The sequence below is a fragment of the Xyrauchen texanus genome, chromosome 15, assembly GCF_025860055.1.
Source record: "Xyrauchen texanus isolate HMW12.3.18 chromosome 15, RBS_HiC_50CHRs, whole genome shotgun sequence".
NCBI classification, from domain to species: domain Eukaryota; kingdom Metazoa; phylum Chordata; class Actinopteri; order Cypriniformes; family Catostomidae; genus Xyrauchen; species Xyrauchen texanus.
Window position 1 is genome coordinate 44158197 of NC_068290.1, and position 24242 is coordinate 44182438.

The window sequence follows — 24242 nt, forward strand, 5'->3', positions numbered from 1 at the left end:
AAGCGCAATTTCATTCATTATGAATAATCACAGTGTTTTTACTTAGTTTACTTGCATATTGTTCTGGCTGGGGGCGTCAATAATTGATACATAGGCACTGACGTTAGCCAATCATAACAGTGGGCGTTAACACTGAAGTCTTAAATGGAAAACGCCCCCAAAACAGACTGTTTGAATCAGAGGATGAGAAACAGGGTGGGAAAAGGTCATAAATCACTAGATTTTAAAAGTTTTTCTTAAAATAAAATATATTAATACTATAATTGCACCTAAGGGAACATAATAATACAATAAAAAAAAACATGTCATGACCCCTTTAATATTAGGCCTATATTCCATGTTACTCTGTTTCAATTTGTATGATAAGTCATAATAATAATTAATGTTAGATTCAATATAATGAATTAGGGCTGAAGTAGTAACAAAACAAAATGCAGTCGTACAATTGAAAATAGTTAACTTGTTTTTTCATAAACAAGCCACGGGCTTCCGTAGGAAATGACTTTGACTGGAGGGAGGGACTTAAGTTTCTTCTACGTGTGCGTGTTGCAGACAGCAGTTAAACTGAAGGTTTGAGTGTTTTTTCTCCGGTCTAATTAAATACAAGTAGAATTAAATCAAAAGCAAGTTTTGCAATAAGATTTCATCGAGAGCCGTCTAGGATTTCACATATTAAAGACTATTGTAACGCCGACTGGAGCTGGTCACCGTCAACCTTCATTACTCGATCTAATGTCCTGCTTCGGATTTTTAACAAGCTGCAGAAGAGCGCTGCTCGCGGGGCATCGTGTGCGTGTGTTGTCGCTGCGCTCCATTGTCGATCTGTCGTACTCAACACACTTCATGGATTATCGAGCTTCATCGATACCGGCCTCTATGAGGAAGATGGTGGTGACGAAACTGAGTCCGAACTTCAGAGAAGCGGTGTGTATTCAGAACGCCCCTGTGCCCACACCCGCCGACGGGGATCTGCTCATCAGAAACCGGTGAGTGCTGGACCCAGCGTCTGCCTTTCTAATAGAGGGGGTAAAACCTTTCCGTGGCGGGGTGAAGTGCCACCGCTGCAGTCAGTTCTCACTCGGCTATCACTCGTCCTGCTACTACTGCTGCAGACAGCTCTCTCACTGGCCCCGTCACAGTTTAAGCGTCTTCCATCGCCGTTACCTGCGCCTCCCTCTCGGTGCATATATTTAATGTATCCTGGGTCGCATTTCCTTTTATGTTGCATAGTTTTATTCATGGTTTTCAAGTACAAGGACATTCATCAAGTGACATTATTTTTGTTGTTGACGTCAACAAAAGCAACAGGAAGTTTTCTCTCCCCCCTTTTAAAAATTGAAGAGCATATTTACTTATATGAGCCCATTATTATTCTGTTTGTTTCCTAATTTCAAACAGAACATGCATATTACACAGAAGGAAAGGCTCCTCATTACCATGGTTAGGTCAGTGTAGGTAGTCTTAAGTAATAGTAATAATAATAACAAATGATAGTATTTATGAAAAAATAAATGGGCCTACTGACTAATAAATTACCCATCAAAAGGACCAGTGAGCTTGCACTATACGTGCATATAGGTATCCACTGCGGGGATGACGAGTCCGCATCGTCGACTTAAATTCTGCAGACGAATACACAGAAAACAGTATCAATAAATTATTCAAATGTTTAGACAGTCTCCTTTTTTTTCACGACACTCATAATCATTATGTTTGCAGGTGTGCAGTGGCAAGCTTTATGCGTGCGTTTGAGCGCAGATTACTCTATGAATTTGCATTGATTAGTGGTGCTTGCAAAGCATCACTATTGTAATCTCACATACTTATTATTTTTATTTTTATTTTTATTTTTATTTTTATATCTCTTAACAAAACTTCGGCACCTAACTCGTCCCGCACCGTTTGGCGTAGACCCACGAATGAGGTGTCAAATCGAACGGCCTATTGAGGACACGTGTGCTATGACTTTTATAAGCGATCGGGGTACGGTATTTGCCCCAGGGGCAAAAAGCGGCCGAAAAATCCCATAGACTTAACATTGAGACAAACTTTGACGCGTCACAGCTCCAAGCGAGGATTTCGTAGAAACGTGTGATTTGCCACATTTGAAGAGGCTGGCAGGCTCTGTAAGAGCATACCTCAATATGGGGTAAAAGTTGCACCCCTGGGGGCAGGAGCTGCCCAAAAATGCCCCAATTGACTTATAATGGTGTAGGACGGCCCATGAAATGAAAAGGCATAGGGATTTGTATTGAACATAGCTCTGGATCACAGTGTCATAGAGACGAGGGGTGGGCTCATTTTACTCAGACGACCAATCAGTCTCTCAGGATCATTGTGAAGCTATCAAGCCACGCCCTAGCAACCATTAAGAGCACCTTAGCAACAAGTCCCATACACTTCTATTGAAACAGATCAAAGGGATATCTCCGGATAGAAGTGTCATAGAAACACAAGGGTGGTCTCGTTTGACTCGGGACAGCAAACAGCCAATCATGCATCAAATCAACACTTCCTAGCCCCTCCCTAGCAACCATTGTCAAGCACCTTAACAACCAAAATCCATAGAGGGATATCTTCCATTCTGAATGTCACAGAGGCATGGGAGTTGGTTTATATCATTCATACTGACAAGCAGCCTTTGGAGATTCATGATTGGCAGCTGCCAAGCCACTCCCTAGCAACTACACAGAGTACCCTAGCAACCGTTTAGCAGTAAATATATCTCTGCACCAGAAAATCAGAGAGACTTCTGGGTTGATTTATTTCAATCAGGATGGCAAGGACACTTGATTAGTATCACTATGGTAACTGCCTAGCAACCAGATGGGGTTACCCTAGCAACCGAGTAACAAATCACATATCTCTGCATCAGAAAAGCGTAGAGACTTCCGGGTTGACTTATTTCAATCAGGATGGAAAGGAGACTTCATTAGTATCACTATGGTAACTGCCTAGCAACCAGATGGGCTTACCCTAGCAACCGAGTAACAAATCACATATCTCTGCATCACAAAAACATAGAGACTTCGGGTTGACTTATTTCAATCAGGATGACAAGGACACTTGATTAGTATCACTATGGTAACTGCCTAGCAACCACATGGGGTTACCCTAGCAACCGAGTAACAAATCACATATCTCTGCACCAGAAAACAGTACAGATTTTTGGGTTGACTTATTTCACTCAGGATGGAAAGGAGCCATGTATTGTATTACCTTGCTAACTGCATAGCAACCACATGGGCTTACCCTAGCAACCTAGTAACAAATCACATATTTCTGCACCAGAAAATTATACAGACTTCTGGGTTGATTTATTTATGACCACAATTTCTGTTCTTTTCAAGCAGGCTATTTGACGAGTTTTGCCACGGCAAGCACCACTCACATTTTCTTCAGGAAATGTACCTATCTAGTTTGCACTATCATTCTTGTCTTTTTTAAAGTTTGTATTTCCACATAAAAATAAGCATCTTAAAGACTTTTACCTATCTTGCTTTTGCTTTACTTGTCCTCGCTGTACGGTTTCCTCCCCTGTCCCTGGCACCGATTACCCACTTTGACACTGCCTTTTCAGCCTCTCTTCTGTTAATTTGGTTTGTAAGGCCATTTTTTTTCAAGCTTCCTGTAAAATACATAAAGAGCATTAGAGTGAGATTAAATTCCATATTTGAGCCCTTGCAACAAAGCAGATATCTCCACCTTGATATTTTTCAGGAAATACAAAAATGGTATCGGATATAATATTCTGTCAGACACAAAGTTTTTGATGGTTTATTAAACAAACAAACAATGGAGCAGAGCAATATTTCACGAGTTCACACTTACATACAATTAGAGGGGGTAAAAATTAATGCATATTGGCGTGCTGTCCAGGGGGAGGGCTTCAAGCTCGGAGTTCGGCCCAAACCCAGAGTAATCCCCCCATTTCTGTACCTGAATACTACTGTTAGAACTAACTTAATTTGTAACTTTTGTTCTATTGTATTTATCTATGCTTATAACTTGTGTATTTTTAATTATTTTATTTGTAGTACTTCACTTGTATTACCTCACTTGTCTTTAATAATGTTTGAACTGTATTATTTATTATAAACCATGAGTTGTGTGATTGCTACAACACTAATTAACAGTTACTTATCACTGAATTGGCAGTATACCTGGTCCATATCGTCATAATTCAGGGTATTCTGTCCAAGTATGGACAATTATTTGCATACAATCAAATTGATTTATGAAGAACTCAACTCTACAGAATAACCTCTGTTTGCACATTAATATGTTAAACAGCGAGTAAACATACCATACACAACCTCAAACAGTTTGAGCCCCCCAAACTCTCGCTTTCCATGGCGGCCAACAAAATTGTACTGTCTTGATAGGGGGTGGTCTAAAATGAAGGCCATCATCCTTCGTGTGGCTTCATCCACAGTTCTCCCTCCAATTTCTGCCACCACGCCAACCTAAGGAAAAACAAGATTATCATAATGGGGGAGACAACACAAAATGTTAACCTGAATAATTGCAATTAAATTTCCCCCCAAATCGTGCAGCCATAGGTTAATCGATGGCACGCTGCTATTTGTGCTATCGGAAGTAGTAATCTATATTCTATATATGTATTGTGTATCGAGTCCATAAATACAACTCTATTTTTCACAATTCCCAGGGAACACTCCCATAATACATATGCAGTTACCTCTCTAACAGATGTTTTATACTTGTACTTGAGTTGCCTGTGCTACAAAAATTCTACCTCTGTAGCAAAAAATCTACAGTACTGTGCAAACGTCTTATGCCACCATTATTTTTGTTTTAGAAATGGTATAATGACCATACCGTAATTTCCGGACTATAAGCCGCAACTTTTTTCCCACGCTTTGAACCTCGCGGCTTATACAATGACACGGCTAATATATGGATTTTTCCCGTTTTCAAATTTTATATATATATATAAAAAAAAAAATAAAAATTCTGTGACGTGCTCAGTTTTTTGGCGGCGTGAAGCTTTCATTAGACCAATTGAAATTGCCGAACGGGTTAAGGTCAAAACAACTTTTTTTGTTTACTGTTTAGATTAAATCGAGCACGCTCAAACTTCCCATCATTCTGATTATGGTAGTCATTTTGTCACCCTCACCATGGCAAAGACATGGAGAAACGCATATGATGCTGCTTTCAAGTTGAAGGCGATTGATCTGGCTATTGGAAAATAAGCTGCTGCACGGGAGCTTGGTCTTAATGAGTCGATGATAAGACGTTGGAAACAGCAGCGTGAGGAATTGACTCAGTGCAAAAAGACAACTAAATCTGAGGCTATTCAACTCCGACACCGAAGGAGATGACTTCAGTGGTTTCAGTGCACAGGACGAGGAAGATAGTGACCAATGACTTTCTTGGTAGGCTACTGTTTACTGCAAATGTTTTATTACAAGCCGTGTGTGGCAGCGGGGGCGTGGTCAAGCGCCCGTCCAGGAGAGAAAAGCTGTAAGGGCGCTTACACCTGCGCTAAATTATGTCTAACACCGGTGTCTAATTTCAAGTGCCCTGCTTCACGTGTCCTTTTTGGGAAAACTGCCACACGGGCACCAGTGTGACAGTTTTCAGCAGGGCACTCGACGTTCCAGGTAAGGCTTTTAATGGCCACAGCAATGTTTACAATCAATTTTATAAAGTTTCTCAATTCTTCTATGCGCCAACACTAGACTGACGTGTGTCACTCTCTCAGCTCTGTGGCTGCTGCCTTTTTATGCCGCTCTCCCCATGCTTACTGAAATTAGACACCGGTGTTAGACATAATTTAGCTCAGGTGTAGCGACCTTACCGCTTTTCTCTCCGGACGGGCGCTTGACCACGCCCGCTGCCACACCGTGTTTCGTTAAAGCCTATTTATTTTTGTTACAAGCTGTGTTTCGTTAAAGCCTGAGTAAAGTTCATTTGTTTCAATGTACCGGTAGGCACCTGTGGCTTATAGACAGGTGCGGCTTATTTATGTTCAAAATAATATTTTATTTAAAAATCAGTGGGTGCGGCTTGTATTCAGGTGCGCTCAATAGTCCGGAAATTACGGTATCTAATTTCTCAGGCTTTTTATTAGAATACAGCCAGAACATGAAAATGAATAACAGCTTTTACATATAGGCTAAAGTGGCAAGTATTTAGTGTGACCTCCCCTTACACTTGAACAATAGCACACCTGCTTTTGGGCTGCATTTCTGCCAGTGGTGTTGGCAATATTGTCGAATTGATGGGATCATGAATGTTGAAAAGTACAGACAGGTTTTAATTCATAATGCCCTTCTTTTTGGAAAGTGCCATATTGGGAATGTTTTTATTTTTCAGCATGATAACGATTCCAAGCACACTGCTAATACAGTGAAATCATATTTGGAGAGAAAAACAGCTTACAAAACATTATCCAGACCTGAATTTATAGAGGCAGTATGGGATCACCTAGACAGTAATAAATAAAATACGGCCTAAACCTAAAGATGAACTATGGGAAGTGCAGAAAGCAGCCTAGGTATAATATGCCAGACGATTACTTCAGAAAACTTAAGGACAGCTTCCCCAAAAGAGGTATGAGATGTGCTCAGTGCAAAGAGATATTACACAAAATACTGACTTTTGTCTGAAGAAGCCTTTTTGTTCTTATTTTGTGTACATATTTCCTGTACTTTCTGTTTATATCTTAATAAAGAAACTGAAAAATAAATGATGGTGGTAACTAAAACTTTGCTAAAACAACAAAGCTGGTGGTGGCCTACGGCTTTTGTACAGTACTGTACGTGCAAAAACGATCAGCCCTGTGAATCTGCTAAATGGTCATATTAGAACATACCACTTATTTGTGGAAGGTGGGGTCTGCCAATTTTTGCTCCATGACATCAACATCCGAGACCATCCTCAGGGGGAAAACAATATCTTCTGGAAGTGCTGCAACTGTACTTGCATCCCGTTGTGTGAGGAGTGAGTGTATCATCCTCCCATGAACCCTCTGTGTCTCCTTGATTTCCTCCAGGACGGTTAGGAGACGTGCAAACATGGCATCTCTAAATGCAGAACTGACATCCTGCAGAACTGTACTGGGGCGGTCTGGTGTTACAGCTGTTAAAGGTGTTGAAGGTGGAGAGGGCTGAATAAATGGACGGGTCCCGTGCAAGTGGGGATCCTCCGGTTGAGGGTTCTCTGGCACTGGGGAAGGTAAATGCAGATCTCTAAATGCAGAACTGGCATCTTGCAAAACTCTACTGGGGCGTTCTGGAGAAACGGCCCTTAAAGGAATTGAAGGTGGTTGAATAAATGGACGGGTCTTGAGTGAGTGGGGAGCCTGCGGTTGGAGGTTCTCTGGAACTGGTGGAGGTAAAGGCACACTGGATGGATGATCATGCCCAGCACCACAGAGTTCCTCATCAGAGCTTGACAGACACACTGGTCTTGAAATGCACAAAATGTAGAGCATAATTAAGTAGTTGTACAAGTTTCAAATTAGAGCTGTATATGTGCAATAGATTATGTGCTATAATAGGATAATGAATAATTATGATTAATGAAATAAACAGTGCTTTAAACTTTTGAGCTACAGTATGTGTTAGGGTTGGGCGATGTCCCCTAAATTGGCAGTTGACGATGTTGACAGTAAAACATCGTGATGGACGTCGGGGGGGGGTTATATAATTTCATATAATTTTCAAAAATTACATGACAAATTATAATTTCGTTATTTTACTAACCCAACTAATGACTCGTCGGTGCTTTATCAGTAGGTTGCACGACACGTGAAGCATTTTTTTTTTTTTTTAGCTTTCACTTAAGAGTTGTGCACTATTTATTTTAATATATCTCTTTACATAAATACTATTTTCCACTTAAAAACTCTAATTTCGTTATTTTACTATCCCAACTGACTCATCCGCACTTTCCAATAGGTTGCACGTAACGGGGAAAAATATTTCTTCCACTTAAGAAGAGTTGTGCACTTTTAAGCACTTTTTATTTTAATATATCTCTTTACATAGATATTTTTTTTCTACTGAAAAACTATAATTTCGTTATTTTACTAGCCCAACTAATTAGTAGCCTACTCATCCGGGCTTTGTAATATATTGCACGTAAGAAAAAAAAAGCTTCCTTCCACGTAGGGTTGATACAATGGCGTTGGTGTTGGTTGCTAAAAAGGGTACTACTTCGCCTATATGGCAATTTTTTGGATTTAGACCTGATGAGAGTGGACAGCCAAGGGACCCGTCCGAAGTTTTGTACAAGATCTGCTCATGTGTGATCCGCGCAAAAGATGGGCAGACGACCAACCTTCATGACCACTTGCGTGTGCGCCATCCAGCAGAATATGCCACCTTGCCTGCACGTGCTGGATATGTTGGTATTTCTGGCCAGAAACATCGAAATTTAAACATGGTCTATGGTGAAAGATATTAGACTTCTTTACGCATGTTTCCGTCCGTTGCGGAACTATTCGATTTTGCATATTATTTTTTAAACGTTCATTTGTGTAGTTCATACTTTACAATATTTCAATAACATAATTTATTTTGTAGCCTGTGCTGAAGTTAATTGTGCTGCTAATTATAAGTGAAATGTTAATGCCGAGTTTCGGTCTGAGTGTTGTTCCGTTTTCTTGTTCTTCTATGTTTTAATAAATGTGTGTTATTCATATTCACCTTGTTTCTTTCATTTGATTTGACATTGTGGATTTATGGCCAAGGAAATTTTTCTTTAAAAGTATTAACCAGACAAAAGTTATTTGACATTCGCTGGTCTGGGTTTATCTTAAACTGCCGCTTCAGTGTATACAAGAGCTATGTGACAATGAGCAAGATTTTCTGAGACACTACAACTACTAATAATTAATTAATAAAGGCTATTTTCTTGTAGCCTACAACATAAAATATTTTAATCTAAATGTACAGTGTAAGACATGTAAAAAAAGACAAGAAGCTAACAATGTCAAGATCAATATTTGTGTAGCCTGCCTGACACGGTATTTTCACAGACTAACACGTCATAACTCTGGCATATACTACAGTATTTAAAATAGCATATATGCATTAGTTATATTCTCAATTTAATTTACAGAGCAATCCCTGCAAAGTTTTTAGGTTAACTATAGAAGAGACTAGGATTAGTGAGTCACACTAGCAAGACTCGCAAAAGGGGGCGTGGCATCACGATGGTGGCTCTACATCGTGATGTTGGTCAGCCATCACGATGGACGATGATATCGTCCATCGGCACAACACTAGTATGTGTATTTAACAATGGCATTAAAGAAGCACTACGTTGACTTCACTGTATGAATTAAATATACATTGATTCTTATTAAAGCTACTGAAGTTATTCAGTCGAGCAGAAAGTTATATTCTCTTTGACTTGTTTGATTCACATTAATGCTACAAGCGACAGTATAACTGATACTAATACTGCTACCGATGTCTCTATGAAACTGATTTCTTTTTAAACATTAATTATGGACATTCAACATTACAGTGTAATTGAAAGCTATCAATTTCAACATTTATTAGGCTTGTAAAAATTGCTTAATTTATGACATCTTAAAACAATCTTCACATAAACCTATTATAATTAATGTAATATTTACCTGTAGCCTTCCTGTCTAATAGGAAATACACTCACCTAAAGGATTATTAGGAACACCATACTAATACTGTGTTTGACCCCCTTTCGCCTTCAGAACTGCCTTAATTCTACGTGGCATTGATTCAACAAGGTGCTGAAAGCATTCTTTAGAAATGTTGGCCCATATTGATAGGATAGCATCTTGCAGTTGATGGGGATTTGTGGGATGCACATCCAGGGCACGAAGCTCCCGTTCCACCACATCCCAAAGATGCTGTATTGGGTTGAGATCTGGTGACTGTGGGGGCCATTTTAGTACGTTGAACTCATTGTCATGTTCAAGAAACCAATTTGAAATGATTCGAGCTTTGTGACATGGTGCATTATCCTGCTGGAATTAGCCATCAGAGGATGGGTACATGGTGGCCATAAAGGGATGGACATGGTCAGAAACAATGCTCAGGTAGGCCGTGGCATTTAAACGATGCCCAATTGGCACTAAGGGGCCTAAAGTGTGCCAAGAAAACATCCCCCACACCATTACACCACCACCAGCCTGCACAGTGGTAACAAGGCATGATAGATCCATGTTCTCATTCTGTTTAAGCCAAATTCTGACTCTACCATCTGAATGTCTCAACAGAAATCGAGACTCATCAGACCAGGCAACATTTTTCCAGTCTTCAACTGTCCAATTTTGGTGAGCTCTTGCAATTTGTAGCCTCTTTTTTCCTATTTGTAGTGGAGATGAGTGGTACCTGGTGGGGTCTTCTGCTGTTGTAGCCCATCCGCCTCAAGGTTGTGCGTGTTGTGGCTTCACAAATGCTTTGCTGCATACCTCGGTTGTAACGAGTGGTTATTTCAGGCAAAGTTGCTCTTCTATCAGCTTGAATCAGTCGGCCCATTCTCCTCTGACCTCTAGCATCAACAAGGCCTTTTCGCCCACAGGACTGCCGCATACTGGATGTTTTTCCCTTTTCACACCATTCTTTGTAAACCCTAGAAATGGTTGTGTGTGAAAATCCCAGTAACTGAGCAGATTGTGAAATGCTCAGACCGGCCCGTCTGGCACCAACAACCATGCCACGCTCAAAATTGCTTAAATCACCTTTCTTTCCCATTCTGACATTCAGTTTGGAGTTCAGGAGATTGTCTTGACCAGGACCACACCCCTAAATGCATTGAAGCAACTGCCATGTGATTGGTTGATTAGATAATTGCATTAATGAGAAATTGAACAGGTGTTCCTAATAATAATTTAGGTGAGTGTATACAGAAATAGAATAAAGTTATCAAATACTTTATAGTCTTAACTGCATAAATTATAAATTACATTTAGATTTATCCTTATTAAAGCTAAAATTTTCTGTTACCTTTGTTTTTTGATTAACATAAATGACAGACATCAAAGCAACTTGATTGATTGATGTCACTTTAAGATCTGCCGCACGTGACGCGGATCTGACGCATCTCATTTCCTCCAACTCTTTACAGTCATATAAGATGTTATTTAACTAATTTAAGACTGCTCTTGACAAATGGACATTTTGGTAAAATTCTGTGTTAATGTTTGTTCAAGAGCGAAAGAGAACTCAATTCTGGCGTGCGTCTTGTTGTGCACACGAGTAGTGTGTGTGTCAAATTGACATGGCATTCTTGTTTGTTTTGTGGTGCTTGAATGGCTTAAAAGAACTAATCCTTTTCAAGAACAATTGTTGCTTTCAAAATCTATGTATGCAAGAAATATAGTCTTACCTTCTTTTGCGCTTCCCTTTTCCCATCCGTCTTCCAGAATCTGACTCCGTCTGCAAGTCTGAGGTCGCCTCAGACTTCAAAAGCTTTGCTGTGGCGTGGGCATAGTTTCCTGTAGGTGATAGACATTTACCAATAAATATTAGTAACTACTATTTCAGAAGCACGCCTTGTGTTATTAGATACATAAATATTATTATTACTAGTCACCATTCAAAAATGGTCACATTACCTGCTTTTCCCAGGACGCGCACTTTAAACTGCAGCCAGGTAGGGTTTGGAACAAGTTCCTCCTTTACTGCCTTGCTGATGTTGACTCGTCCTGGTGGCCAGTAACAAGCATCTTCCTCTGGTCCCGTAAACCACTTGCAGGGTACAATAGCTACACCTCCACCATCCAAAAAATCCATAACCGCAAATGGTAACATGCTGGAAAAATGCAAAACATGCAGGCTAATGCAGCTGTGGGAATGCCACAATCCAGATTTAAATGGCAAGAGCACTATTTTTCTCCTTAATTCCTCAACCGATATCACATGCAAGTCTTTGGATAAGTTTGAAACAAAGTGAATTCCAAGGCATGCCGAGTCAATTGGGTAGCTGAAAAAAGATTAATAGTTTTTAAAGAAGTGACAGAGAACCTTGGGAGTTTCACAAGAAGAAAGCAAAATATTTCTCACGATGAGAATCCTTCCCCCTAAGGAAAAACATTTATCGCCTTTACAGCAAGAAATTAATGTCTGTCCATCATTGTACTGCCTGTATTGCTGGCATGTTCCAAGTTCATCATTCACTGGTCCAGAGAAATGGAGCTGTTTGAGAGGAGAGGAAATTGATATTTCTTCTGTTTTGCCACTCTCTGCTTCTCATGGATGCGCCTAACAATTTGCTGCACAGGATTTTGGGGCCTCTGTACAATCTTTTTAAGTTTACCTAAATATTTTTCGAATGGGATGCAGGAAATGCTATCCTAAGGACCAAAGTTCCGTGCATCTTGGGCAGTGTGTATCAAAGAATGGATGTTGTATCCAACAAATTCAAGGCCATAAATAATGCCAAAATCTTGGACAAAATATCTTCAGCATAGTCACAGTTTTCAGTGCACAAATCAGGGCTAAGAAGAATTCTTATCGATACAGACAAAAGTATAAAGTTTCTATACATTGTATCAGGTATATTTTTAAGTAGGACAACAGGACCAGTGTAAAGTAAAAACTGCCTTAATTCAGTTGCTTTCCACATACTAATTTCTAGAAGAGACCTTGGTTTCCTAGCAAAATTCCTCGGCAAATACTGCCTGACATAAGCCATGAATGCAGAAATCGTAGTGAGATTTTTAACAGACTGTCTGCATTTCAGAGGTCCTTTTAACCAAAGATAAATCAACTGGCGCATCGCCCCCAAACACACAAGGTGCATATAATCAAGCACAAAACTTGAGACTAACCCCACACCTTACTCAGACAGGGGTGAAACTCCTCCTTGGTGCTCTTCATAACCCATTTCCCTAAATGTCTGATCAGTCCTTAGCTCTGCAGACAACTCAGGAAAAGACATTCTCCTATTTACATGCACACCTTTTTGAGTGCAGCGCTCACATGCGTAATACCCGTTGTGACCCTTCACACATTTGAGGAACGCACGTGCTGGAGCATCACATATGAATGCATCAGGAGCAGCAACTGTGAAATACACATCATTATACTGAATACCCTGCTGTACAACAACTTTAACATCTTGAATAAATTCATTTAAATACTCGCACATTTGATGGTTTTATCACACATGAGTATAAGCCAATCACAAAAACATTTGAATTTGGGATCTCCTTAATCCTACCCAAAATAGGCCACAAACTTACATTGTTGCTGCGGAATAAAGGTAGACCATCAATATTAACTCTAAGCGTGAGAGTGTCTGTCAGATCTCTCAGATCAAAATCTAAAGATGCCAATTCTGCCAGAACTGAATTCCTAATTCCAAAATGATAGTATGTTCCTCCTGCTACATTTTTGGCATCACACTTGCGGTCTGTGGACATTAGGGTTCTAGCAACCAATGGCACATTAAGGCCTTTTTGTCTGAGAATTTTCAGAAGAGCAGACAATGCGTTTTGAGAGATATTGTATTCTGCAGCCCACTCTGCAAGACTATTTGTGTCATCTAGTGTGTCTGAAGTGGCATGTTCTGAATCAGAACATTCAGAGTCCAGGTCAAAGTCACTGGTATTGTCAGCAATCCCATTTTCAAAACCATCATAAAATATGTCATTGTCCAAAGCATCATAAAAAATGTCTGTGGGATATTCATTTTCTACATTCTCTGTTACATCCTCGACACAATCATGATAAACAGAATCCTCCAGTGGTTCATTATAGGCTGATTCCAAATTAAAATGCTGTTGTTCAAATTCATTCTGTTGTGAAACAAGACGAAAATGTTCAGCAACTTTTGCAGCTATTTTCCTTCTCTTTGTTCTCTGAGAATGCTCCATTACTTTCTGTAAGAAAAAAAGCATATGACTTTCAAAAAGTTAAAATTCTAATTGAGGCAAAATCATTTGTATGATCATAGTAACTATTTGTTTGGTTTGTAATAACACCCAAATACAAACTGATTTACATAAGGCAGAAACACCTGTTGCGTCTGTTTTCATTTATGTATTTACATATTATGTATTATTGAAAGTACAACAGCCTTATGATTTACTAATCAAACAGTGTCTGTCCCAAGCTGTACAGCTTATTTACACTAGCTTCTCTGTCATCCATAAGCCATAATTGACATCATCGTTGTAATCTTCCTGTATCGTGAGCACACAGCCCAGTGCCAAAAATTGTATAGGCCTACAGTTTAAGAAGACTATAGACTGTTGAAAATAGGGCTGGGCGATAAATCGATTTTATCGATTAACTCGAATGAGTAGTTTACGTCGATTTGTTTGAATGGAAATCGGTTTTCTCTTTAACGACCGGGCTCAGCGGTTGCCATGATAGAGATACACAAACAACATGGCAAATGAACAACACCATGGTAGCACAAGCACACCCGCCGAAAACATTTACAAACTGAATCTGCAGGGCTGCCAACTCTCACGAATTCACTGTGAGAGACACACAATTGTCACTTTTTACACGCTCTCACGCCACACATCCATTTTCTCACGCAGAGAAAAATCGCGAAGCAAAGAGGACACTGACACCGACAGACAAGACAGAGAAGGTTACTTTTGATATGAAACAGATTCTCAGCTCTCAGATTCTGTTAATTCGCTGACAGATCTCAGTTCAAGGGGCATGTGAACCGATCATCTGTTACTCTTTACTACTAGTTAATAGTAAATAAACACGAATGATCAATAGGTAATTTGAAAGATACAGTATAACTTACCGAAATGTAATAAAAGCGATCGATCAGTGTTTTTCAACCGTGGAAAGATGTCCATAAAACAGCTGGAGAACAACATATGTCACCTAATGTTACATTTACTTCAGGATGCCTTTTAATGACCCATAGCACGCATGTTAGTTGGACTTATAAAATACTTGCTATAGAGAGGAGTATTTTGCTAAATATGATAACTATATTACACATTTATTATATTTTTACCTATATAATTAAAATATAATGTTGTTATTGTAAAAAACAATGAGTTAGTTTTAACCTTTAATAATAATGGCTGACAGGGCTCTCTGTATTTTTACAGCATTAGGTGATTTATTTTTTGGAGAACAATTAACATAACATATTAACGTATCTACTGTACCTGATATTTATCCATAGGAATTGATATTGAATCAAGATCAGAATGAAATCACAAGAATTGAATTGAAATTGTGAAATTTGTGTTAAGCAATAATAAAAACAGTAGCATACCAGTCATTGTACCATGTAAACATTGTGTTTACATGGTTAATAAACTTAATAAAATTATGTTTAGTTACCAAATGTTTTGACAATCACAATACACTTATTTTGATGCAAGTTTTTATTTTTTTTACACCCCCCGCCCCCCAATCCCAATCCACCCATTTTATGTTATGTTACATTTTCACTGTTTACAAAGGCAGGGCCTGCCCTCTTGTCTTTTTGGCTTGTTGTTTCTGATTGCACTTTAACGCCAAGGGGGGAATCCAGATCAAATCCCAGAAGGGAATATTTTGTTTTGATAAAGTTAAAACTTGTTTTGAACAATTTCTTTGTCATCTGCAGATTGATTTTAAGTAGGGAGAGAAAAAAATCTATTTAAATCGTAAATCAGATTTTGTTTTAGGCCATATCACCCAGCCCTAGTTGAAAAGCATTGAATAATTGTAATTCATATAGATAGATTTGTACTTGTTTGGAGAAAATACCCCTATATAGCATATTTACCCCCTTTTTTTTCTATTCAAATTTTTCTAATTATGATTAATATTTTGAGTAACACTTTAGAATACTCTTCCGTCATTAATGAATTCCTAACTTACACAGGAACAAATGAGTAACACACTATTAACATTCTAGTATCTACTATTAACTAACAAGGAACTCTGATTAATGATATAGTAAATAATAGCACTCAGTTGAATGTGGTAGTTCACTATTAACTAATCAGTAACTGCTATTTTTTTCATAACTCCCAGAGAACTTCTAAGAACTACTATAATTACTAAATTACTAAATAAAGAAAGAAAAAAAAGAGAGCATAGGAATCCGCGGAGATGGTGTTAGCTTCTCAGATCTCATAATTCAGTGGAAACTAGTTGTTCTGTGACGAAATAGACATTTATTAAAGATTTATTTAAAATTAAACATTTGAGAATCCAAATATTTCATTGAATGTGCACACTTTTAAAATAAAAGCTAAAATGGTATGGAGCTGTTCTGTGATCACAAAATTCTCCAAAAAAGTCCTGCTTTCATTTTGGGTGTTTGATGTGCACATCTTATATAAATTAAGAAATTGCTGCCATTGTGGGATTTATATCATAAAACAGTGGTAAAATTGTAAAGCTGGAGTCTCAACTCCAATCAATTTGTTATAATACACAGTTGATGTATTAACAATTATAAAAAAAAATAAGAATGTTAATATAATAGCGTACAGATCGCTTTGGTCATGGCGCCATCTGAGGGAATTCGAAATTCTAACTGAAATTCGAACGTGACAAAGAAGCTTTTGTTTTCAAAACATAATGTTAACCAAATTTGGTTAAAATTATGTTTTGAAATGTATTTGAATTAACATTTAAATTTTTAAATGTAGTTCTTACCTTGACTACGCTGACAGCGAGAATTTCCTCCCAAAAATGACAGCAGAGTGAGTGAGAGTGAATGTGACGCGGGCGCGAACAGGGCGTGGGGGATGGGAATTGCTGAATGACATCTCGCGATCTTCTGACATCTTGCGAGCCCCGTTTTCAACAGTCAATAGTCTTCTTAAACTGTAGGCCTATACAATTTTTGGCACTGGGCTGTGTGCTCACAATACAGGAAGATTACAACGATGATGTCAATTATGGCTTACGGATGACAGAGAATCATCTTTTTTGTGTGCGCCTTTTTTTCTGTATCTGTCACCGTTGTAGTAAGTGTTTGTATGTACTGCCTGTCTTCTATGTGTTTGAATTTTATTGTGAGTAAAAGTTTGCATTGGAAATTTTGACTCCTCCTCTTCTTCTGCCTGCACCACACTGTGACAGTATCCACAGGGTCTTGATCCTTTAAATGGCAGCAAATTGGGTAAAATTGCAATTGTGTTGGCATTTGTAGATTTTTAATAGATTGAAGTCATATGTTAAAGTGCCAAAATGTACTCATTTCCCATTAGTGAACCAACTAGGGCCCACATAGGGAGCCCAACTGGGTTTACCCATGTTGGACCTACTTAGTTGACCCAAGTGGGCCCCAGATAAGAAGCCCATTTTGAGCCCATGCCCACTCTGTACCCCTGTAGCCCATTTATAACCCATATGGGCCCCACATAAACATGTTGGCTGGGATGTATCCTCTTTAATCTGTCTATTCTCTTTAATCATGTATCCTCTTCAATCTGCTCTTTCTTTCTAGATATGTGGGCATCAATGCCTCTGATATCAACTACACAGCAGGACGCTATGACCCCTCAGTGAGACCACCATTTGATGCAGGATTTGAAGGAATTGGTACAGTGGTTGGCCTGGGCCTGAGCGCCAGCTCCCAATACACTGTTGGTGATACTGTGGCCTATTTTGGTGAAGGAGCCTTTGCTGAGTACACTGTAGTATCTGCCAAAAAAGCTATAGCCATACGCACTGCAAGGCCAGAGTACCTGACTCTGCTCGTGAGTGCCGCCACAGCCCATATCGCCATACAGAGACTGGCAAAGTTGAAGGAAGGGGAGACAGTATTAGTTACTGCCGCTGCTGGAGGTACAGGACAGTTTGCTGTGCAGTTTGCCAAAATGGCTGGCTGCCATGTGGTAGGCACATGCTCCAGCAATGAGAAGGCCGACTTTCTGAAGACCATCGGCTGCGATCGCCCTATAAACTATAAGACGGAGGACCTGGGCTCCATACTACGCAAAGAGTATCCACGCGGTGTGGATGTGGTTTATGAGTCAATAGGTGGCAGAATCTTTGACTTGGCAGTGAGTAATATGGCCGTCCTGGGCAGACTGATAGTGATTGGGTTTATATCTGGCTATCAGAGTGCATCAGGACTGCAGCCAGTGAAAGCTGGCACATTACCAGTTAAACTATTGCAAAAGTCTGCCACCATTTCTGGCTTTTTCTTACCTCATTTCATGTCAGACTATAGAGAAGCGTTGAGCATCCTGAATGAAATGTTCGCTAAAGGAAAACTGATTTGTACGGTGGACATAGGAGATTTGGACCCAGAGGGTCATTTTATGGGGCTCGAATCAGTTTATAGAGCTGTAGATTACATGTACGCTGGGAAGAACCTGGGGAAGGTTGTGGTAGAAGTGTCTCCTCACAGTAAATTGTAATGAAAGCAAAGAATGTCATGAATGGAACTGCAGTGATATCAAATTTCAAATTCTATTTCAATTAAGAAGATTTGAGGTGCAAGTGATACTATTAAACCTGAATGAATTTTCCATTTCAATTTTAACCAGAAATTTAAGATTGACGTCAGCTTTATATAAAAGTCAAGACAAGTCAAGATATTTTGTTGGTTATCAAGTGGTAATTGCTTTGTAGTAATTTTTTTAGGGGGTTGGTAATCCATATATAAATACAGTTGTGGCCATTGTAATTGTATTGTAATTGTATTTCATATTACAAAAATGTATTGAATATAACAGCTGTCGATAATTGCCGACCTTTTTTTTTTTGTGTTTAGACCAAATGCATAATGGGCACTAATTTTCAACTTTCCTTAATTTTAGATGAGTAGGACATAGGAGGAAATAGAAATGTCAAAACCTCGTTTCGATTAGAAGTTAGAAAAAACATTAATTTATGAAATAATCAAAACAATATCTAACCATATATTTATTTAAAGTAGCCAATGGCCTACATTTGGAAAATACCACTATTCTTACCCTCATTTCAGATTAAAAATAAATTTTCCCCCTCAATTGTCGTTTTACTGGATATGTGTGGTAAACGACTGGTCCGTTAAAAACAAGAATAATGGAATTTCAACAAGAACAAAAAATGTATGCTGCTAAACTACAGTCGTGGCCAAAGTATTGGCTCACTTTTTAAAAATAATCCACAATTTTGAAATTGAACAATGTATTTGGTCTCCACAAATCTTTATTTCACTTTTAATATCATAGAACGAATCGGTTACCTAACGTAACCTCGGTTCTCTCTAGATGAGGGAACGAGTATTGCGTAAGCTAGCTTACGCTATGGGAAAGATTAATCTTTTCTGAGATATTGAAGCCAAAAAATTATCCTTAATTTTGTATCAATTGTCAACGCAGTGCAGCAGCTGCATACCTTGAGCGGGCTAGCTAGCGAGCTCATTGGTTGCTCTGCGGCAACTGCTGCAGCCTATAGACGAACTTGAGTGAACTCGCGTCGAATGACAGGTGCCCGCGCCGTCACTGTATCAAAGCTCGCCAGAATGGCTGTGGCTAGAGTGCATATAAGCATAAGTTCGTAGGCTGGAACCCTGGTTTTCATTGAATGAAGCGAAAATCGCTCGTGGCGCGAGAACGGCCGGCTACGCAATACTCGTTCCCTCATCTAGAGAGAACTGAGGTTACGTTAGGTAACCGATTCGTTCTCTTATGAGAGGTTCTCTCATATTGCGTAAGCTAGCTTACGCTACGGGAACCCATTGTCAACGCCGTGCGCGCCAAGCATCCACTGCATGAGCCCCGGGGGTTGGGGGACCCGGGGGAGCCCTTGTGAGTGGGGGAATAATATTTGGCCGGCAAGAGTGCGGGCCAGTGTGTGTAATACATAAGCACATAGTGGGAAGGGAAAGACAGAGCGGCGGTGCCGGTCTGTGTGGAATCTGTCCCGTCAGTGCAGCTCACCAGGGGAGCTGTAGCGTATTAAACCGCTAGTAGTTTTGCCTGCAGGGCGGGCACTTCCAGATTGTAAAATCTGACAAAGGTGGAAGGGGAAGCCAAGCCCGCTGCCACACATATGTCGTGAATGGAAATCCTGCTGGACCATGCCCACGAGGAGGCCATGCCTCTAGTGGAGTGAGCCCTAATGCCTAACGGGCATGGTAGGTCTTTTGACGCGTACGCGGCAGCAATAGCGTCCATTATCCATCTAGACAGTGTCTGTTTCGAGGCAGCGAAACCTTTGGTGCGCCCTCCGAACGAAACGAAAAGCTGCTCAGAGTGTCTGAAAGAGGCGGAGTATACAATCTCAGTGCTCTGACTGGGCAAACGAGATTGGCGTCGCGTTCGCTATCGGATGCTGGCAGCGCCGATAGGGAAATGATTTGTGCTCTGAAAGGAGTACCGATCACCTTGGGGACATAGCCGCGTCTAGGCTTTAAAATGACCTTGGAGTCACTTGGTCCAAACTCAAGACACGCAGCGCTGACAGACAGCGCGTGAAGGTCTCCCACACGTTTAACTGATGACAGGGCAGTTAGAAAAACGGTTTTGCGTGAAAGGTATTTCAAATCCACGGATTGAAGCGGCTCGAAAGGGGGGGCTTTCATAGCTTCGAGAACTACAGAAAGATCCCAGATAGGAACCGATGGGGGCGCGGGGGTTCATCCTTCTAGCTCCCCTGAGGAAGCGGATGACCAGCTCTTTTTTTTTTCCCAGTGACTGGCCGTGCAGGGGTTCAGCGAATGCCGCGACGGTCGCCACGTACACTTTGAGCGTGGATGGGGATCTGCCCTTATCCAGCAGCTCTTGTAAAAACACGAGCAGTGACGACACCCCACATGTCCGTGGGTCCAGGTCTCTGTCGGTGCACCATTTTGAAAACACAGACCATTTGGACGCTTAGAGTCTTCTCGTGGAAGGGGCTCTAGCGTGTATAATAGTGTTTATTACTCCTCCTGGCAAAGCGACGGGTAGTCATTGATCACCCACACGTGCAGCACTCTGGGTGGGGATGCCAGATCGTGCCGCGAGCTTGAGAGAGGAGATCTGCTCTCACTGGAATGGAACGTGTGTTGCCCTCAGCGAGCGCAGGTCGCACTGGGATCAACTCGGTATGCGTTTTGTCAGATGGAAGAGGTTCCTGGATCTGACACCGCCCTGACGGTTTAGATAGGATACCACAGATCTGTTGTCCGAACGGACCAGGACGTGGTGACCCTGAATGACCGGGAGGAAGCGCCGCAGTGCGTACTCGACCGCTATCATTTCCAGACAATTTATGTGAAGAAGCTTTTCCTGAACTGACCATAGGCCAAAAACCGGAGAGCCCTCGCGAGACCGCGCCCCAACCCGTGTTGGGCGCGTCTGTCGAGATGACTTTCGGCGAGATACAGCTCCCATCGTCACTCCCGCTGATACCATTCGGCCACTGCCCAGGGCTGCAGAGCTGAGATACAGGTCTGCGTCACTCTGATCGGCTGGCGGCCCGTGGCCCAAGCCTGGCGAGGCGCGGTGTTTAGCCAATGCTGAAGCGGGCGCATGCACAGTAAACCCAGCTGAAGCACTGCTGCGGCTGAGGCCATGTAACCTAGCATTCTCTGAAATTTTTTCAGAGGCGTGAGGCTGTTCATCTGAAAGGGCGTGGCTAGTCGCTGAACACGGCGCGCTGTGTAGATAAGCGAGCCGTCATCGCCATGGAGTCTAGTTCTATTCCAAGGAAGGAAATTGCCTGACTGGGCTGTAGTGAGCTCTTGGTCCAATTGACTGCAAGACCCAAACTGTTCAGATGACTGAGGAGAACTGTCCTGTGAGACAGAAGCTCCGTATGTGACTGTGCCAAAATCAGCCAATCGTCCAAATAGTTCAGAATTCACAAGCCCTGACTCCGCAGGGAGTGCGGCGCCGCATCCATGCACTTCGTGAAAGTACGGGGTGCTAAAGACAGGCCGAACGGAAGGACGGTGTATTGATAAACCTGGCCGTGGAAGGCGAATCTCAAGAATGGCCTGTGACAGGGATTTATCTGAATCTGAAAGTAGGCATCTTTCAGATCGAGAGAAATAAACCAGTCCCCCGGCGCACATTCGCGAGGAGTTTCCTGATTGTAAGCATTTTGAACGGTCTTTTTGCGAGCACCTTGTTCAAAACCCTGAGATCTAATATTGGTCTGAGGCCGCCGTCTTTCTTGGGGACAAAAAAATAACGACTGTAAAACCCCGACTCGCTCAGAGAAGGTGGCACTCTCTCTATGGCCCTTTTGCACAGAAGGTTTGCTGTTTCTGAACGAAGCATGCTGGCTGCTTCCGTGTTTACAGTAGTTTCGAGCCGCGCTCTGAAGCGGAGAGGGCGGCGATCGAACTGTAGCAAATAGCCCTGTTTTATTGTGCTTAACACCCATTTGGATATCCCTGGGATAGCTTTCCACGCTTTGAAGCGTAACGCTAGATGGTGAATGGCCAAGTCGCCCTGATTGCTGCACACAGCGAGCTGAACAGAATGTGTGAGCGCGCTTACTGTGCTTATGCATGACTGCTTCGCAGACAGCAGGGACAGGCTGTTCTGTGAGTGACTTCCGATTGAGGTGAATGGGGAAAGAGTCACATCTGTGAAGTGATCTGCGAGCATAGTCACGGGCATGGGACATACATACAGAGAGGTGTTTGCTGGCCGTGTGACAGAGCGGGCAGAGAAGGGCGCGCGACGGATTAGGTGGGCGCGTTTATTGACTCTAACACTCGAGCGGGCTGTGCCCGCTTTATGTGAGTGGGCTCTGATAGGGACACGGGAAGTGTAATGCTTGTGTGTAGGGGTGAACACTGGATTGTGGGCACATTTTCTACACATAAGGCATGTTTGCTTTTTACAAGATTTCTTTGGGTCGCCGTGAAAACGGCATTTGAGTGCAGGCAAGCGGGCAGTATCACCGGCTTGTTGGCTGCTGAATCCACCACTGCAGTAGCCTGAGAGAAGGGGACTGACAGGGGGCGAAGCTTTGACGGTGGTCCAGCTGCGGCGGGACTGAGCCGTCGTTTCCTCAACAAAGCTAGGAGGACTTCGGTTGCTCAGGTTTCAGCGCAATTTTAGGCCGAGGCCCGCGGGGGGGCGGCGGTCTGCGGCGGCTGTCTGAGCGCGTTCTAGGGCGGCCGCCCTGTCGACGCTGAGAAGTCTGGCTTTGCTGAGCTGGGCGCTGTGAAGAGGCTCCTGCAGGAGGCTGGTCACGTGGGCGGCCTGCAGAGGAGCTAGCGCGACGAGGCAGGAAGAGATTCATGGCTTGGGTGGCTTTCTGGACTTCCGAGGTCAACGGTCAACAATGCCACTCACCGCGGAACCGAAGAGACCGGACCGAGAGAGCGGCGCGTTGAGGAACGTGGAGCGTTCAGCTTCTCCCATGTCGGCTAGCGTTAGCCATAGGTGTCTCTCGGTCACAGTCAGCGCGGCCATGCACTTCCCTAGGGCTTGAGCTGCAGCTTTGGTGGCGCGAAGGGAGAGATCCGTCGCGCTCCTTAGATCTGAAACAGCCTCTGGGTGCCTGCCTTTCAAATCACACTCTTGAAGGAGGTCCGCTTGGAGGATCTGTAAAACGGCCATGGAATGCAGAGCAGATGCGGCTTGGCGGCGGCGGCATAGGCGCGGCCAACACAGGCGGAAGTAGTTCTGCAGGCCTTAGACGGGAGCACTGGCTTAGACCGCCATCTCGCGGAGGGCGGGCAAAGGTGTGCTGCTACCGAATCCTCGACCGGGGGGATGGAAGAGTAGCCCCTCTCGGTGGCGCCATCCACCGACGGTTCCTGTCCGAGAGAGGCGCGTTCCACGATTTAGAGAGCTCGGTGTGGAGTTCCGGCAGGAAGGGAGCGGCCCGGGCCGCGGGCGCCGCGCGGCGACGGCTTGAAGAAAGCAGCCGTCGAGTCTGTTGGGAGCCTGCTCAGAGGGCGGTGACCACTCGAGCCCGAGGCGGTCAACGGCCTGTGTGAGGAGGCGCGTTAGTTCTTCCTCGACTCCGGCGCGGGTCCTGCTGGATTCCTGGCCCGAGGAGGAGGCATGGGAGCCTGACCACTCCTCGCTGTCCGAAGCCATGATGGAACAGCAGCCCTTATCCTCCGCCTCGTCATCCGAGATGGCAACAGTGCGGCCGCTCGGCGGCAACTGCGCGTCCCGGGGGTGGGGAGGGTGAAAGCGAGGCTCGAGGAGAGGCTCCGGCGAGGTAGTCGCTTCTAACACCAGTTCCGGCAGCCTTTGGGAGCAGCGCTTCTTTCTGCGTGGCGAACGAAAGCGGCGCGGCGGCTTCGGTTTTGAGTGCTTCGAGTCGAGCCCGCAGGGTCGACATCGGAAGCTCCTCGCAGAGGTCGCATCCGCCGTCAGCGAGGGCGAGCTCTGCATG

The 24242-nt window shown here is 42.5% G+C and overlaps 1 protein-coding gene across 1 annotated transcript; it reads left to right on the plus strand.

Annotated features, from left to right (window-relative positions):
- Window positions 1–544: 544 nt before the first annotated feature.
- On the plus strand, window positions 545–19120 carry LOC127655880 (prostaglandin reductase 3-like). The gene is made up of 2 exons (XM_052143910.1): window positions 545–986; window positions 17401–19120. Exons 1-2 carry the CDS (start codon window positions 733–735, stop codon window positions 18317–18319), a joined length of 1173 nt encoding a protein of 390 aa, XP_051999870.1. The 5' UTR covers window positions 545–732; the 3' UTR covers window positions 18320–19120.
- The last annotated feature ends 5122 nt before the right edge of the window (window positions 19121–24242 follow it).